Source organism: Oryzias melastigma, linkage group LG11, assembly GCF_002922805.2.
Source record: "Oryzias melastigma strain HK-1 linkage group LG11, ASM292280v2, whole genome shotgun sequence".
In the NCBI taxonomy this organism is placed as follows: Eukaryota; Metazoa; Chordata; class Actinopteri; order Beloniformes; family Adrianichthyidae; genus Oryzias; species Oryzias melastigma.
The window spans coordinates 17,764,378-17,781,921 of NC_050522.1; the positions used below are offsets into that span (position 1 = coordinate 17,764,378).

The following is a 17,544-nucleotide window of genomic DNA, read 5'->3' on the forward strand; positions in this document are numbered from 1 at the left end:
GAGCTGCCGTCAACATCTTTGTTGCACATTTGTGCATCATCGCCGTTGTTACGTCCTCCGCCCTGAAGCAGCAGCTTCACCGGAGCACTTGGGTGAGTCACCCGGTGAGTATGTGTTTGAGGTGATGATGATGATGAGGCCAGCGAGGTGGAGCTGAGTCCTGCTGGGAAACCCAAACATCAGCACTGTGGAGTGAACGTCGCGAGCATGGCCCCTTGAAGAAAACGAGAGGAAACTTCACCTTTCTGACTGTCAACATCCACTTATAGGAAGAGAGGTAGTTGAATTCTTCAACTATGCTTTCATTGCCTTTTGAGAAGTTTCAACCTGTGATGCAGACAGGCATCTACATGCAGATATGTTTATGGTTGCTGCTATCATGAGTAAAGCATCCCCTAAGAAATATACCTCAGGTGGAGGAGTTTAAATATCTTGGGGTCTTGTTCACGAGTGAGGAAAGATTGGATCGTGAGATCAATAGGCGGATTGGAGCGGGGTCCGCCATTATGCGGTCGCTGCACCGGTCTGTTGTGGTGGAGAGGGAGCTGAGCCAGAAAGCAAAGCTCTCAATTTACTGGTCAATCTTGGTTCCAGTACTCACCTGGTCGTGAGCTCTGGGTCATGACTGAAAGAACAAGATCCCGACCACAAGAGGATGAAATGAGCTTCCTCCGGAGTGTGGCTGGGCGGTTCCTTAGATATAGGGTGAGAAGCTTGGTCATCCGGAGATAACTTAGAGTAGAGCCGTTTCTCCTCCAGATTTAGGGGCTTGGGGATTTGGTCCGGATGCCTCCTGGATACCTCCTTGGAGAAGTGTTCCGGGCAGGTCCCACTGGGAGGAGGCCCCGAGGAAGACTCAGGACACCCTTGAGAGACTAGGTCTCTTTAGGTCCCTCCAGAGGAGCTGGAGGAAGTGGCCGGGGAGAGGGAAGTCTGGGTATCTTTGCTTAGACTGCTGCCCCTGCGACCCGGTCCCTGATGAGCTGCAGAAGATGATCAAGTCACCTCCTAAAAGAACCCATGGTGACATCAGAAATGTGTTCTGTGGTCCACTTGATTTGTGGTATAGTCCAAATCTATATATTTAAATAGGTTATTATCGGTTATGTCCAGCTGCATTCACCTCTTCCAGTACTGTAAAGTTTAACCACTTTTACAAATCAAGCATCTTTGTTGCTGAGTTGTAAACTTTGGACTCTAGAAACTCAGAGATCCAACTGATATCACAGCCAATTTTTGTCTAAATTTACCAAAGAAACGTGAAGATTTGATGTAAAACTCTTCGCTTGCCTCATTTGGCCCTTTTTTTGGCCATGCCACCTCCAGCTTTACCTTGTGTTGCAACTCTCTGTGCTCCTGTCTGCTGTCTTTGGTTCTCAGTATCCCACCTTTTCTAGGCTAAGGTGTTTTTTTACTCTTTTTGACACACTTTTGAACCTCTTCATTCCACCACTAATCTTCTTCTTTGCAGTCTCCCTGATCACTTTAGCTGCAGCTATTCGGGCATCTGGAAGAGCCTCCTGATTCCCTAAAGTCTGATTCGAATCCTCCCTAAAAGCAGCCTTCCTTTTCCTCTTCATCTTCTTCACCACCAGAGTCATTCTACACACTACCATCTTTTGCTGTCTGGCTACATTCTCCCAAGCCACTACTTTGCAGTCATTGATTTCGTTCAGATTACATCATCTGCCTAAGATCTAATCAACTTGTGTGCTTCTCCCTCCACTCCTCAATTTTCTGGAGAAATGTGTTCACCAACATGTGTCCTTCTGCATTCAGGATCTCTTCACCTCTGCTTTCCTCACCCACACGTCTGCTAAACTCTGCTTCTCCAAAGATATCCTGCATAACTCCTTCCACGTCCTTCCAGAAATACTCCTCCTCTGGCTCATGTAACCACTGACAACATTCAATGTCAAACCTTCAAATTCTAGCTCAGATCATCACCTTATCTGATACTTTTTTCACTTCCAGAACATTCTTACCAAACCTCCTCTTCAGGATGACTTCTGCTTCCTTCCTTTTTCCATTCAAACCATGATAAAACAGCTCGAACCTTCTCCAGTCTATAAGCCTTGCTCCTTTTCCATCTGGTCACCTAAATACTCAGGATATCCATCTTTCCATCATGTCGCCCAACCCTCTAGTTTTCCCTGTCAAAATCCCAACATTCAAATATCTCAATCTTAGCCTTACACTCTTGCTTTTCCTTTGTCCGTCTATGAACACGCCTTCCTCGTCTCCTTCTTGACAGTAGTCCAGTTTCCACTGACACCCTGTACCAACAGCAGTGGTGGCGGCCATTGTTAACCTTTCTTAGCCGTTCTTGTGTCCCCAATGGTTTGTCTATGTTTTAAAGATTACTATGGGATGTCCATACACAATAAGTCGTTCTCTTTCTTCCGAGATTAAAGGGTTAACAGTAACGTTTATAAAATAATGTCAAACGTTTATCTGTGACAAGGACACTGAGGAGGAGCTGGACTGCAGAATGTAGTTTCCACACACTTAACTTCTGCATTTTTTGACAAATTTTTGTGAAATGTTGCTCAATGATTTGTGTGGTGGACAAATGAGGTGTGAGTCAGTAAAAACACAAAACATTAATTTTTAATATTGCTTGCTGTTTAAAAAGTTTCTGGAGTTTTTTTAGGTTTCGAATGCACAGATTTGTGAAGCGTGAAAAGAGCAGCAGCAGTTTGATGGCATTTTTTTTTCTCTCAGTGACACTTGAGCTCAGTATTGAGCAACAGGAACGAGTGAGAGGTTCTCCTGCGTCAGAGCCTTTTCAGCCTTGAGTGAACTCTAGACGTTGAGATTGAGTCTGATCTCCTTCAGGCTGGGCCAGAAAAAACACTTGAACAAAACTTTGAGGAGCCTTGAAGGTGAAGCGTCACCGCCAATACGGCTCAGCAGGATTTTACACACTGAAGGTCACAGAAAGGTGCAGCAGGCTCTGTCTTTGCTGTTTACAGTCGCAGAGTTTATTCTGAGGGTGGATGGGAGCCCCGCCTCCATGCAGGAAGTGGCTCAATGAAACTGCTTCCTGTTTATATTTGAAGGAGATAACCCCTTCTTCAGCTCAGCTCCCATTTCACTTTGTGCAGATTTTATGTCAGAGTGGAGACAGAACACCCGGTGTGCATAAATAGTGAAAAGCAAAAAAATATTAACATTTTTGGGAAGTTTGTCCTTCCCAAAAACTTGACCTTAAGAAGGACAGTCAAGCAGGTCTTCATGGAGCTGCTCTTTTTGATCTATTGCAGACTGACCTGATAACAGCCCATGATGCACTGGGCTCCTTGTTCGCCTCCACCTTTGTGTTTGAAAATGTCTTAAATTGGCTCGGTTTAACTTCTCTTTCCGTGAGATCCCTGGGCTGTGAATTGATGCTTTAAACATAAACTATATTAATAAATTAGCGCACTTTCTAACTTTGTGTATCTGGCGTTTGTTGTGTAGCTTCACTGTCCTTCAACCCTCCAGTCTTTCTATTAACTCTCATTTTAATTATTAAACAAATAATAAACTAAATACAGCCATATTTATTTATGCCCTTGAATTGCTTGAATTCTTTTTTCTTAATTTTTGAGGGATTTTAAAAATGAAAACACGATTCTTGAAAAAAAGAGTTTAGTGACTTAAAGTCATTTTTTTAAATTAAAATATGCAGTTTTGCCACAAAGGTGTCCACAAGAAAGTGTTGAAAAAATATGAAAATAATATATGAATAAATATGAATAAATGATAGTGTTGCTCATCTCTGATGGACTTAAATAGAATTAGATCCTTCAAAGTTGCATTTATTTAATACAGTTATTATTTATGGTATAAGGAAACAAATGTCATGTAAAGAGCTAAAATAAAAAAATATATATATATTGTTTTGGGAAGCATAATTAATAATTAATAATTAATAAACTGATGAAAAGCAGCATTTTGTGGTCAAAATGATCAGGAGTGTAAACCACATTCATGCGCATCACAAACTGCTGGATACAATAAAGAAGATCTACACTTTTGTGTTTTCCTCGGTTATGAACGGCATAAAAAAAGCTGCTAAACATAATAACAACTCCTTTTATTGTGTTTTCTTTTAACATATAGTGTCTTGTTTCAGTCAGGGCACTTATGAATAAAGTTAAAGGTGCTGACACGACTGTTTGGAATGCGTGGTTTGTTTATGGGTTTAAAACTATGAACAAAATGATAATTTACCATGAAAGAAACAAGGCTAAAAGACCATGAATGATGTGGAACCGGAGTCAAAAACAGAAACATGATGCTCTTTAAATAAATATTTTATTTCAAAATAAATACGTTTTCTCAAAATAGAATCAAAAACATTACAAAAAGCTTTAGGGAAGGAGAAAGGCAGAGGGGGAAGGAGGATGTTCCCCAAAACAAATGATGTGTAATTCGGAGTACAATCTCACATTTATTTACTTTCTTCAGACGAGTTTCTGCAAAGTGGCGCTCTGTACATTCTCAGCAGCTCCATGGGTCGGAGGTCGTTTGCCCACGTTCACCTGAATATGCAGTCGAATCTGGTTGTGCTCTGGCCACACACACATCGCCATGTTGTTTCTAAAGATGGTCTCTTGTCAAGACATCACAGGTCGGCCACTGATTTACATTTACACCAGACGACGGGTATCAAAAGTTCCTCAAACGTCTTGAGACCAACTTCAGCTCTAGTCTACAGTACGAAGATACAATACACAAAAGGCTTCTGATGTGATTCAAGCTGCTGTAAGTTCATGCCTGGTGCATTTCTAGCAGTGGGCTTATGGGTTTTACCATGTCGTCTGGACTTTACAACAACGCCTGAATGCCCGTTTTTGAATTGTGATCATACAGATTCCAGGTCAATGAAGAGGAATAGCTCTGAAGCTGCAAGACGCGTTCAATCGTCTTAATAAAAAGCCTACATTTTTTGGGTTCCACACTCAAAAATCATTCACGTAGCTACGCAAGCATTAGCAATTTTCAGGCTCTACGTACATATGGGAATTGAATGTGCATTGAAAGTTAAACTATCTTAACCAATCAGGAACTCAGATTTAGTAGTGACTTATGGATGGTGTGTCTTTAAATTAAAAATGAAAATTAAGTCATTCATATACTGGAATCTAAGCAAAATAAAGCCTGGAGCAAGATTTTCACCACTTTGATATTTCGTACCAACCCTCTTCTTCTTCTGGACATGTGCTAGTCTCTTCCTGCCCGTCCAGTGTGAACGCCATACCCTAAAAGCGCATTCAAGAATGCCTGCAGTGGCCTCATTTGAATGGGCATAAAAATAAAAAACACGCCATACCGTGTCTTATTTTAATACACCATTCACCAAGGAATGTGCTAGCTAACTTCAGTTAAGACGCGCGTGTGAGCTCATGAAATCTGATCACTAGAAAAGCAGCAGAGTAAGATCATCTATGGCAAAAACAACACGTTTGCTCCTTCTAGGCCTTTCCAGTCTGATAACATCTCTTCCACAGGCACTGGCAGCCTTACACAAAGATTTAACTCATTAAACCGTCAGCTTTAGTACATTCAGTGGAATCAGTATATGAATGCACATAAATATAAGCAGTCAATTTAATAATCCTGATTCATAAAACTCTTTTGTTTCTCACACATTAATTGTGCTTCCATAAACCAAGGATTCTGGTGTCTGTTTGAAATGTGGCAGTGAGTTTATTCCTGTAAATAAAAGAAACATCTTTTATTGATTCGAGCATAGTTGGTAAGGAAGCATCAATTTTGATATAAGAAAAGATTTGATCAGAGACGAGTCAGAGTCGATTAAAGGCAAATAACCGATGTTGGCTATCTGACTCCAAGGATTCTTCTTAAAACCCAAGAATGCCACACCTCCCAGCACACCGGCTATCCAGTCACATGTTATAGGAGGTCTTAGTGAAGAGCCAGCCTTCAGAAACTCAAAAATGTGATTTGTTTTCCCTCCTGAAGCTTCCTTCTTTGTAAAGTCAGTGACTGATAGAGGTTTGCTACAGCAAGAAAGGGCTCACAGAGATGAAATTCATTTACAGATGCCACAGAACCACATGAAGAGTCTTCAGACCTCCTTCTCCTGTTGGTTTTACAGCAATCCAAAAGCTTTCGCACTGTAGGCACGTGAGCTGAGGGCCACATGGGTACAGGCTGAGCCCGCTACATCAGGACGCCCCGGTTTGACCAAGGGCAACAGATCTTACTGGCTCCAACTCAAACAAGAGAAACCTGGCACTTGAACGGCATTTTTGCTCTTTACAAGTCTTCCAACACCAGCAGACGAGTCAGCGTGAAGACGTATCAAACAAGCAACCGAGATTGTCTCCTTATGCTGTTACGCTGTTGCCACCTGGTCCATCTTTGGGCAGGTCCCGTCCACGAATATGAGCTTCTGGCCAAACTGCTCAACAGCTCACAGTGCTCGGCTGCTGTTTGCACACAAAGTCTGATATGAAGTCAAACTCGTTTTGCCCCAGGAAGAGTTCAGGAAGCTCCTGAACACGGTCCAAGCCCAATTCCAACACCAAAGAAGTCAAAACCTCTTCGTCAATCAGGTCCATGTCCATTCCGTTTAGCCCCAAAGGTCCACCAATGTGAGGCATGTTTGGAAGTTGGGTCTGTCCCATCCTGTACTGGCCCCCATTGGGTAAGTGGTGGCCATTGGCAGAGCTCAGTGGGTGTCCGTGATATTGAGTGTTGAGTTTCTGCAGATGCATGCTGGCCATGAGCTGCTGGGATGTGAGGTTACCATGGAGATACTGCTGGGGGTGTCCGCCCTGCTGCTGCTGTTGCTGTGTGTGCATGTGGTGGTGCTGCTGTTGCTGTAGACTTTGGCCATTGTACATCATGTTTCCGGACATCATCTGTTGGTGATGGTTGGTCATAGCAGCTCCATTCACAGGACCACCCATGCCTCCTGGTCCTACCATAGCCTGTCTATGTCTCATGGCGGCCTCCATGTTATTCTGAGGGTTCCTCCCATAATGCATCACCTGCCCGTTGGGCAGACTTCGCAGGCCGGGCTGGCCGCTGTGTTGTGGGGCTCCATTCAGGCCCATCCTGAAGCCGTGGGTCATGGGCATCATCATGTGTTCTGCCATTGTAGTTTGGTCTTTCTGAGGACAGAGAGCAGATACCACGATCAGGAAAAAACATTGATTAAGATTTTTTAGATTGAAAGTCTATTAAACAAGCAGATCTTGAGAAACAAAACGGTGATACTAAAAGTCCTTCAAGGACACTTAGGGTTGATTTGGATTCAACTTTTTCTTGGACCACTCGGTGCAGTGCAATTTGAAAGTACGTTTTTTCAGTTCTGTGGAAAACAGACTGGAGTATGCTGTGGAGCATTCACACTATAGTGATCCCTTTTTCTTTAGAATGTTTTTTTGTCCGTCCGTAGCGCTTCAACCCCTTCACCTATTCAGCTCCTTCAGCTATTAAAATATCCAGCTTTTTTAGGAGATGGATGTCTGAAAGTTTCAACTTCATAACTCTTTAACTTTTAAAACTACTCAATCAAATACCACTTTTTTAAACTTGATTGAAAATAGCTTACAGAACCTTCAAAAGCCACTTTTCAGCTCTAAAAAACAATAGAAGCCAAGTAGACTTTCAGCTACAGAAACCATTCAACTTTTAAACACTTTGGGCTCTTAAACTTGAATTTTTATTTTTAAAACTTACGGTTTTTAAAATATAGCAGTAAAAATCGACGTGTCATCTTTGAGTCAGGTTTCAGTTATGAACTAAACTTAATGTAAATTCAGTGTCAATTTGAAACAGTTACTAGAGTGGAACAGAGTGAGAGGAAGAAAAAAACAAGTGGACTCGTTTTGCTAGGTTATTTTGGAGAAGAGCTAATACTACACCTACATGCTAGCTGCTTTGGCTAATTTAGGCAGTTTTTAGGCTGTTTTAGAGTTTGGCTAATATTTTGGCTACATGCTAGCTGTTTTAGCCAATTTAGGCAGTTTTTAGTCTTTTTTGGAGTTTGGCTAATATTTAAACAAACTATAAGCTCCAGCTATCAGCTCCAGTGTTTTTAACTACCAATTTCAGCATTTTCAGCTGCAACATTCACCAGACAGGATTCACACTAGATTTATAGCATGTAAGTTAAGAGTTTATGGACGTGACAACCGTTTGAAACTGTTCGTTCAGAGTTGACCAGAGATGTTTGTCATCACACCTTGTTTTGAGGGAAAAAAAATCCCCAAAATGTCTCACGAAGTTAGCTAAAATGTTTGACTCCAGAAGACAGCTACTCTTACATGTCCTTATAAACAACAACAAAAGATGAGGGTAGCCTACATATCAACCAGCCCACCCTTAAAGCCCAGCCCAACAATGGTAAATATATGTTCCCTTGTGTGTTGTTCAGGAGAAGAATTAAAGTAAGCTAATTGTGTAAAGTTGTGTCATGTGACTGACACGAAGAAAAACAATAAATGACAACAAATGTTCTTCTAAGCAAGCTGACACTACAGCAAAAGTACCAAGACAATAAATAGAACAAGAATAGAAACTGTAAGCAAGCAGACCAGGATTTGACTAAAAGTCAAAAGGTTTTGGAGAATTATGTTAGTTCTCTGATGGAATACAGAAAATATCATCTTAGAATCTGCTCAAAAATCCCTCAGAGGTTCACGTATTTGTGTCACATTTCACACCTGGAGTCTCAGCGTCTCATTTGTGTCTCCAGCTAGTCTCAATTTCCACTCGTATGGATTCTTATGGTTGTTTAAAGAACAATTTAAACCTTTTGATTAGACTAATTTGATAAAAATGAAATAATTACAGAAGTTTTGGACTAATTCTAGAAATAAAAGAGCTAAAACATTTTTGAAAAACTTGTTAGGAAATACTGTGATGGCTTGTCAACAATCAAAGTCCAGAGTTGAAGGGTGAGACTTTTACTAGTTTATTACTTTCTAGCCGTAAAGACTAAAGTTATTGAAGTTTCTACTCAGCAAATACAAAAACAACAGGTTCTACCTTTCATCAATGAACTCTGAACGACCCAACAGGTGGGTACATATACGTCTTTAGAGAATACTCAGAAGGAGAACTGGTTACTTCTGATCTTCTCCCCGAAGCGTCAACTATCGAGCATCACACACCTCCAACACCAGATCCCTCTTCAGAGGAGGGGGCAGCAGCACCGCTGCAGCCAAAAGGACGCCGGAATGCTTAACCACAACAACCAACCCCCCCTTCCTATCCACACAGCGCGCCCCTCTGCGCACATCTCACATGAAGGTCCGGACAGATCCAGCGGGAGCTGCGCGCTCCTCCTGGGGAGGAAACAAGGAAAGGAGTCCGCGGGACAGGAGGGGGGCAGTCACCTGTTCGGAGGGCAGCTGGACTCTGGTCCGGACGGAGAAGTTGCGGCTCGTTGCTCCGGTGATGCTCCCGCTACATGCAGCTCCGCGGCGGACTCCAAACGCGCGCCTCGGTCGTCAGAGGAGTTTGTTTTCTGGGTCAACTCCGGGATTATATACGCGCACGGAGGAGAGGGAGGGAGGGAGGGGGGCAGAAGGAGGAGGAGCCGCCGTCCTCTCCTTCTCCTTTGTTGCTATTGGTCCTCCCACCTAATCACTGTGCAAAGAAGCGCGCACCCGCCTCCTCCGCCGCTGCGCTGCGATACGCACGTCTTCAGCGTGCGCTGCGTCCCGCGGAGCCTGGGGGGGGGGGCTGAGGGTTACGTGAGACTGCAGGACAAAGAAAAAAAACATTCAAATATGCATTAAATTATATACAATAATGTCAGCAGAGACAATTGGATGAAGATGATATATTCATTTATTAATAATATTTAAAATCATTTAATTCAATTAGTTATTGACTTATGAAGATTAAAACATCAGAATGTTAAAGTTAAGCCACAATTCTGACAAAGCAAGTCCATCAAACTTCCAAAAAAAAGAGTCAACATTTCTCCAAAGTCAGTCTGATCAGAAGTTTGTATTTACAGTAAATATTTGTCTTGTTTTTGTGGATTTCATGTTAAATTGGTCTGCTGGGACATTTGTCTCCAGAAACAAGAAGTATAGATGAGATATGATCAGCTCATTGATTGATCCTTCCTACAGGAATCATCTCTCTTGTGACATGAACTCACTGTGATTGTATTCACCCTGTCAGATAATAAGCTAAAGCCCTGAATTCTGATATATGATGTGAACCAGACGGATGAATAAAAAATAAGACAACCAGAAATGACGGATGTCAGATGGTCTTTGATGCCAGTGGACGTCGATAGGTTCTGCTGAAGAGAGCCATGCTTCTATAGACCAGGATGAGGAGCTGGTGAGTCTGATGGCCTAAAGTTGTAGGTAAGAGAGATATTTATAATTCGACAATCTTATAGTCGTCAAGAATTTAGTTTGGAAACTTGTGGTTGAAAATTACTGCAAAATGTTGGCATCCAGAATTTTTAAATTAGGGTTTTTCAACTTAAATTCTATATTTTATGGATCAGTTTAGTAGCAGTTCGACCCAACTTATTGTACAACCAAGCAGAATGGAAATGACTAGAGATTTTAACTTTTTTCATGAAAAAAAATACAAAATTATGCGTTTTCGTACATTAAATGTTACATCAAATTCAGCAAATGTACTACTATTTCTCTCCTTCGCTCCTGGTAACATATGCTGGAGAGGTCAAAGAGAATTCGGAAAAGGACAGAAGTGGATTTTTTTTGAGAACTCACCCAAAAACACCTTCTACTATACAAAAGACAGACATCTGGTCATCAGAGAGAATGCTTGAGTGAATAAAAAGGCGAACATCACCTATTTTGAAAATCAAATCTTTGTTGCAAAGACAAAACAAAGCAGTTATAACAAATTCTGCTTCTTTGCTAAATGCAGTCGTTCTCTACCAATTTATAAAATTACTACGCTTTAGGAATTTACTGCAATCAGACCTGATTGAGCCTCGCCTCAAAAAACATCATTGGGATTATTGTGGTGCCACTGCTAGATGAATAATCTGACAGTTTAGCTTCAGACACAGAAAGACCCGTGCAGTCTTACAATGGACCCTCATGCTTTAGCTACACTTTTTATGTACTTTACATCAATTACATTCATCAATTAGGATCCAGTTGCATAAAATGTTGCCTCTGATGTCGCCTCTTTGTTGACATGTGACCATCAGATTCTTGGGAAAATATGTCTGATACAAACACAAATACACAACACTAGTGGTTCAATCACCAAAAAATCCACAGTTTTAGAACTGAAATGCTTTTGTCTCTCAGAAAAAAATAAAGTTTGCATCTTGTAGCATCCGAAGTGAAGTGTATTTTAAGTTTACGTCAGTAAAATCTGTGACCAAAAAAAAGAAACAAAAGGGTTTGTTTGCAGCTCGCTGACCTACTATTTTCCAGGTGTTAAAAGTTTGTTTCATAAGTGCACTTTCAGTGCATTTTGCACCACATTCTACAGCAAGGAGGTTACTGCACCTGCAGGTCCTAAACTTTAAGGAGGAAAAATGTTGAAAAATTAAAGAGAGTTGTAGCTCATAAGGCGTTTTTGTTTTTAAATGTAAAATTCTTATAATTAGCTGGTTTTATTAGTTAAATTTTTCCTCTGATTTGTCTATTAACATTTTTTATTACCATAATAGGAACTGATAATTGTTTTTTTATTTTAAGTTTCTATTGCATGTTGTTGAGTTCAGAATGAATAAGCAACTATAAACTAGCAGAAAGTTTGAATGGGAGAACAAACAAACTAAATGTGCAGAACCTTCAAAAACATCTTAACTCTGATAACAAGATTATTGACACATTTGATAGTAACTACATTTTACACATTTCCGTGTTAGATGCTAATGTTCCGTCAGGTTTTTGACTCTTCAGAGACACCTCGTTTTAGGATTTGTTGAGAATCCTTTTCCAACAAAACTCTAAATGGATCTGAACTTTTACTTGAAATCCCTGATTTCCCAAATTATCCCCTTTGGAGCCACAGCGCCAACAAGGTATTTGATACACAGCATTGCTATGAGCCAAAGACCAAACTTGTAATGTTGTATTTGGAGGATCCACATTGGTGATTTTTTTTTTTTTTACATCATTTGTGGCATTAAAATTGCATTTCTGAGTAGTTCTTTGTTATAATAGTGAATCAGGGGGAGATGGAAAAAGCCATTTGAAAACACTTGTATTGATGTAAGTGTAACAATCGGTCGACCACAAACTCACTGCTCCGCTCCATCCACTTGTAAAAAAAAAAAATCTAATTAACTTTTGCCACTCTGCAGATACTATGTTTCTTAAAAAACAACATTTTGTTGGGTTTTTGGGGCTAAAAACTGCATAATCATAATTAAAAAACCACTAGGAATGCTTTGAAAAGAGATACAAGATTAATCGGAGTGGGACTTTAATGATGAACGTCTGGAATTTGAACAACAGAATGACTAAATTGGTGACAGCAGCTCATCCTCTGAATCCAAAAATCAGATGTTTTTGATGCAAAGTGTGTGAAAACATCTAAAACTTTAAGAAGGATCACATGTAAAAACTAAGGTTAATTCAATTTGAAGAAAACAAATAATTGTAAACTCAATCAGTGTTTTAGGTGTGTGTCAGTTGATATAAGTTAAAATTCAGAAATATTGAGTTTTTTTTTCCACTAGTCAGTTTTATCACATATATTAACAAACAAGGAAAAACAATTTATTTCACATCAACAAACGTTTTGATTGGTTCTCACATGACTTCAATTAAACAACATCCATGGTTCTTTATAGGTTCTGTTGAGGCCTCTCTACACAAAGACACACACTGACACATACACAAACACACACACACACAAGAGGAATGTGTCCCATTTCTTGGTCCAAAAGTTAGCTGTGCTTCCCTTTTCTTCATCCATTTTATGATGCACAAATCCTCTGTGTGAGAACTAAAAGTTTTTTGCTGTTGCACTTCAATGATGGATGGATGAATGGATGGATGAACAGAGGAATGAATGAACGGATAGAATGAGTGGAAGTCAGCAGAGAGCGACTTCAGAAATGGACATGAGGGACAACGGTAGCCGCTGACAAGTCAGCATAGACTGTATAATAACTGGACAGTGCAACTCTTCCCCCCTTCTGTTCGAAATAGGAAGTACAAAATCCCATAGACTTCTATAGAGAAATTGACAGTTCTTTCTCATTTTATTGGCCAGAAAAACAATTCTTCCCAACATATTCTTGCTAATCCAATTTTTTCATGATGTTTTTTCTTTATCGCAAGTTATTAACTGACCAATCGGATGGTCCCCTCGAACGTTAGATTGACAGATTCTCTCGAGTACAGTTTCAGTGGAAGGGGTGTGGACTTCTAACTAGCTCACTTGTGATTGGCGACTGTAGTTGACCTAAAATCATGACTCGAACCAATCGAGTGGCTCCAAACGGTGGTGCCTGTAATGCGGAAAAATCGTTGGCAGATTTGAACTTATTTCGTGAAAGCTGGAGGTAAGGCACACCCTGCTTTGTCCAGTGATAATACAGTATATGTCTGTTTAAAAATCGGTATATAAATCCAAACGGGCCCACTCTGGCACCAGAATTTATAGGAGGGGCCACAGTTGATGAGAATTACCAATTAGCAGGGTGGGGCCGGAGCACAATCATGACAGGTGACGCTAATACCATTTGACGAAGGGAAGTTGATGAAATTATAATGGTTGTTCCTCAGAACTGTTCATAAGCATCCTCTGCTCTTAAAGCTGTCATTGGCCGTCAGACACAGCTGTGTGCAACAACATGACAAGCCGTCAGGCTGGGCCTCATTTGAACTCAAACGCGTGTCAGAAATGACTCTAATGGACCATCGGGACAGGAAATTGCAGTGACAGTGTGTCAAAGAAACAAATTCTCTTTGCTATTGATCATCATTCCCACAAATTGTTTTATTGTCTGCACATTAAATGTGTGTTTTAAGTATTGAGTTTCTCTGCTAGGGTTAAAGCTGACGCCGGGAGGCTTTGGATGGCAGCCGAGATATTATTACCAAGGGAGCTTTTCTTGGTTGTATTTTGTTTTCTTTTTATGGATACCCACTCCCATTTCATGACTCACGCTTCCTTTTTAATCCCTCCTCCACCACCTGTGTCCACTCACACGTTGTCCTCCCTCTCATTCTAATTGATGTCACAATGGGATTAATGCCGTTTTGTAAAAGGCAACATTTGCTCACAACAGAACGGTGCGGGGGCCATCACAACAAACCCACGTGTCTCCTGGCCCCATTCAGACAAATGAGGAACACCAGAAAATAGATTTGGAAAAGGTCACGGCTGTAAACGGCTTCTTAACAACAATAAAAAATGCACGGCGAGGAAAGCTGCCGCCGGAGTGCGGTCAAATGTGTGCCGTGTTCATTAACGCGTCTGTTCACTGACATTTATGAGAAATACGGCTGATGTTTTATCACATCTGCACGCTTTCATGCCTCACGCTTTAGGAAACAGCTGCGTGTGCCCAACACGCTCAGGTCTAATCAACACCAGCATCAGCGGGAATATGGAAAAAGGAGCATTTTAAACTTTATGCTAATAATAATCAAGTTCTTTTCACAAAGGTCATCATTTTGTTAAATAGGTTTCTCAAAGAATCTTGCAGCTTGCATTTGTTTTTGTAGAAAAAGCTTTCAGCTGAACATTTGATCAGGATCACACCAAAGATTAATAATGGGACCCAACGCCTCCTTGCTTGACTCTCAGCATTAAGGGGTTGGATCAGGTGGTTAAATCACCAAATGGTTCCCGCCTACAGTTGTGTCTGCCCAAACGTCAAACCAAGCTTTAACATTACAATAAACAATGATCTTAAACCATCTGCCTTGAAAAGTCCTGAAACTTCCCTTAGATGTCACAACCACAAGAGTGTGACATGCTCTGCATTGAAGAAGTAATTGAGTTTCTATTGTCCACAGCCATTAATGAAAGGAAAAGGTTAGGAAAATCAAAGTTTGTAAATTAGATCAGTCTTTTTTAACCTTTTTTTAAACAAGGTCACTTTTTTTCTTGACAAAAATCACAAGGCTTTAGCTGTTGTTCTATTAGATGTTTTGGTGTTATTTGTGTTGTAACTGAGAGACTCTATGACCCATGTCAGAACAAGGAAGTGAGGGTGTTGACCACATCTGATTGGTTAGATTCATGACGTAAATGACTAACTCTCAAGAAATGATTGGCAGAGGAAAGTGAAGTGGTTAAACTGTAACCACAATGAGAGCAATTGGCAAAAGTTGGGGCGAAATCGCTGCAGGGTCATTATTAATAAAGAAACAAAGAACATGTTCATCTCTCACGCCACACTCGTGCACTGTGGGGGAAAACACTATATAGATCCTCATTCAAGTTTCTTTGACCAAAAAAAAAACAAATACTCATAAGTCCATTGAAAACAGAATCAACAGGTTAAGCTCCAACCGTTTAGCAGTAAACTAGTTTTGAACTCCCTTTAATCACTTGTGAGTTTGCAAATATGCAAACTTAGAGTGTTGCAGTCAGCACGAGCAGAAGGGATCAGCAAAGTTAAAGCTCACAGATGAAAAAAAGCAAAAGCCTTTACATGTGCACATGTTTATTACTGCATGAAATACCTGCAGATCACATTTAGTTAGACAGACTAAAAAGGTAATAAAAACAGAGGGAGGATTAACACACACGTGCACTGCTGTATCTGTGCGCACGTGCTTAAACGCTTGTGATCTGGCACATTGCACAGTGCTGCACCCTTTGTTTCTGGTAGCACAAGAAAAGAAGCAGAATCAATTTTAAATATGATTTTTTTTTAAAAATGGAAAAAAAAGGATTTCCATCTGAATAACACAACCACTCACAGGAAGTTACCAACAATTCTGAGATTCCACAGACTCCAGTAGTGAAAGGATGACACTGTTTAAAAGTATCTTACTTAAGGGTAGCAGAAAAAAATGAAACTTCATTCAAATGTTTTTAAGTTTACTGATTTAAATCAAAAACTCTGTAATGGGCTAAAACTACACTTTACTCATGTGATCCTTGTTGGTTAAAGTAGGCCAGCTGAACACAGAATTAGTCTTTGTTTGTGGGAACTGGCTAGGAACTCTCCATATAGACCATTTTGTTCTGTAAGGACTAAATCCAAACCAGTCAGATATGGAGCTAAATTGGGGCCAAAAGTATTTGAAACCCAAGTAACTTTAATTGAAAAGAATATTGGTGTTTGGTCAAAAATAAATAAATGTCCAAATCTTTTTGCCTTTCAAAAATAAACATTGTTATTTTCAGTTTCAAATGTTCTGTTTTTTAGGTTTCAAAACTCAAAATTTCAATTTCAAGACTTATTTTTCAGTTTCAAATCCGTTTTTCACTTTTTACTTTTTTCTTATTTGTTTACAAATTTGAAAGTTCGTTGGGGCGGGGCTAACAGGAGGACCAATCAAAATTGATGAGGGTGGTAACTTCACTTCACTGACCCTGAGAACTGTGATAATTACGATCAGAAAAATGGCCGTTTAGTCTTTTTTCCAGGAGAAAAAAATTGGAGTTTGAGGCCAAAATTACACAATTTTTTTTGCTAAAATTAAATTTTTTCTGGCCACGTTTGTAGGGATTTACATAGAGTCATTTTTTTTATATTTTCTCTAAAGTTTAGTATAAAAATATAAAAAACATCACATGCACTACTTCAGCTTTATTTCCACACTGACTTTAGTCAAGTCACGCAGGTGAAAGAGCAAAGAAGTAATTTGATCCAATAAATCTGTCTTATCAGCGGAGGACAAAGCTGACACCGTCAGCGTCGTAAATCTGTCCAGAAACACTGTTTGTTTCCACCATGTGAGACCGACGGCAGCGAGGGAGGAGGGGCCTCCCACCTGCTGCTCCAGGTAACAGAAACAAGAGCACACATTGTTTTATGGCTCTGTGTTTGGCTGTGTGTGCAAACCACATCTGCTGCTGCATGTGCGTCGTCCTACCCACCCCCCAGCCTGTGTTTGCGCAGGGGGAAGGGAGCGCCGCTCTCAGATTCCCCAGTCGCTCAGTAGGAGCTGAAGCTTTGCCTCTGCCACATGGCCAAACTGTCCTTGTCCTCTACCTCAACCAGAACAGGTTCTGCACCAGGACAGGATTTAAAAAAAATCTAAATCAGGTTAGGATCAGGTCTTGATTAGGAATAAATCTATATTTGAATCAAATATGAACTTGGTCTGGATCAGGTGGGTTTAGGCATGGATAGAAATCAGGTCTAAATTAGGTTGAAGTTCTACATCCAGATCAGGTCTGGATTAAGTCTAGATTATTTTAGAATTAGGTTTAAATTAGGTCATGATCAGGTGCGGATTATGACAGTTTATGTTCTAGATTAGGTTTAGATTAGCTCTAATAAGAATCAGAATTTAAATCAGTTTTGGACCCGGTTTGCATCAGGACACAACAAAATCTGAATCAATTTAGGATTAGGATATGATCAAATGGAATCAGATGTGAATTAGGTGAGGATCAGATTTGAATCAAGATCAGATTAGG

The 17,544-nt window shown here is 40.4% G+C and overlaps 1 protein-coding gene across 1 annotated transcript; it reads right to left on the reverse strand.

The window, feature by feature from the left end:
* Positions 1-4,285: 4,285 nt before the first annotated feature.
* LOC112136154 (cbp/p300-interacting transactivator 3) lies at positions 4,286-9,515 on the reverse strand. The gene is made up of 2 exons (XM_024257753.1): positions 9,363-9,515; positions 4,286-7,130 (listed from the first exon to the last, which is right to left on the reverse strand). The coding sequence occupies exon 2, from the start codon at positions 7,113-7,115 to the stop codon at positions 6,420-6,422; it is 696 nt and encodes a 231-aa protein (XP_024113521.1). The 5' UTR covers positions 7,116-7,130; positions 9,363-9,515; the 3' UTR covers positions 4,286-6,419.
* Between the last annotated feature and the right edge of the window lie 8,029 nt (positions 9,516-17,544).

Coding starts and splice junctions, on each gene's coding strand:
- LOC112136154 (XM_024257753.1), bottom strand. CDS start 7,115: ATGGCAGAACACATGATGATGCCCATGACCCACGGCTTCAGGATGGGC.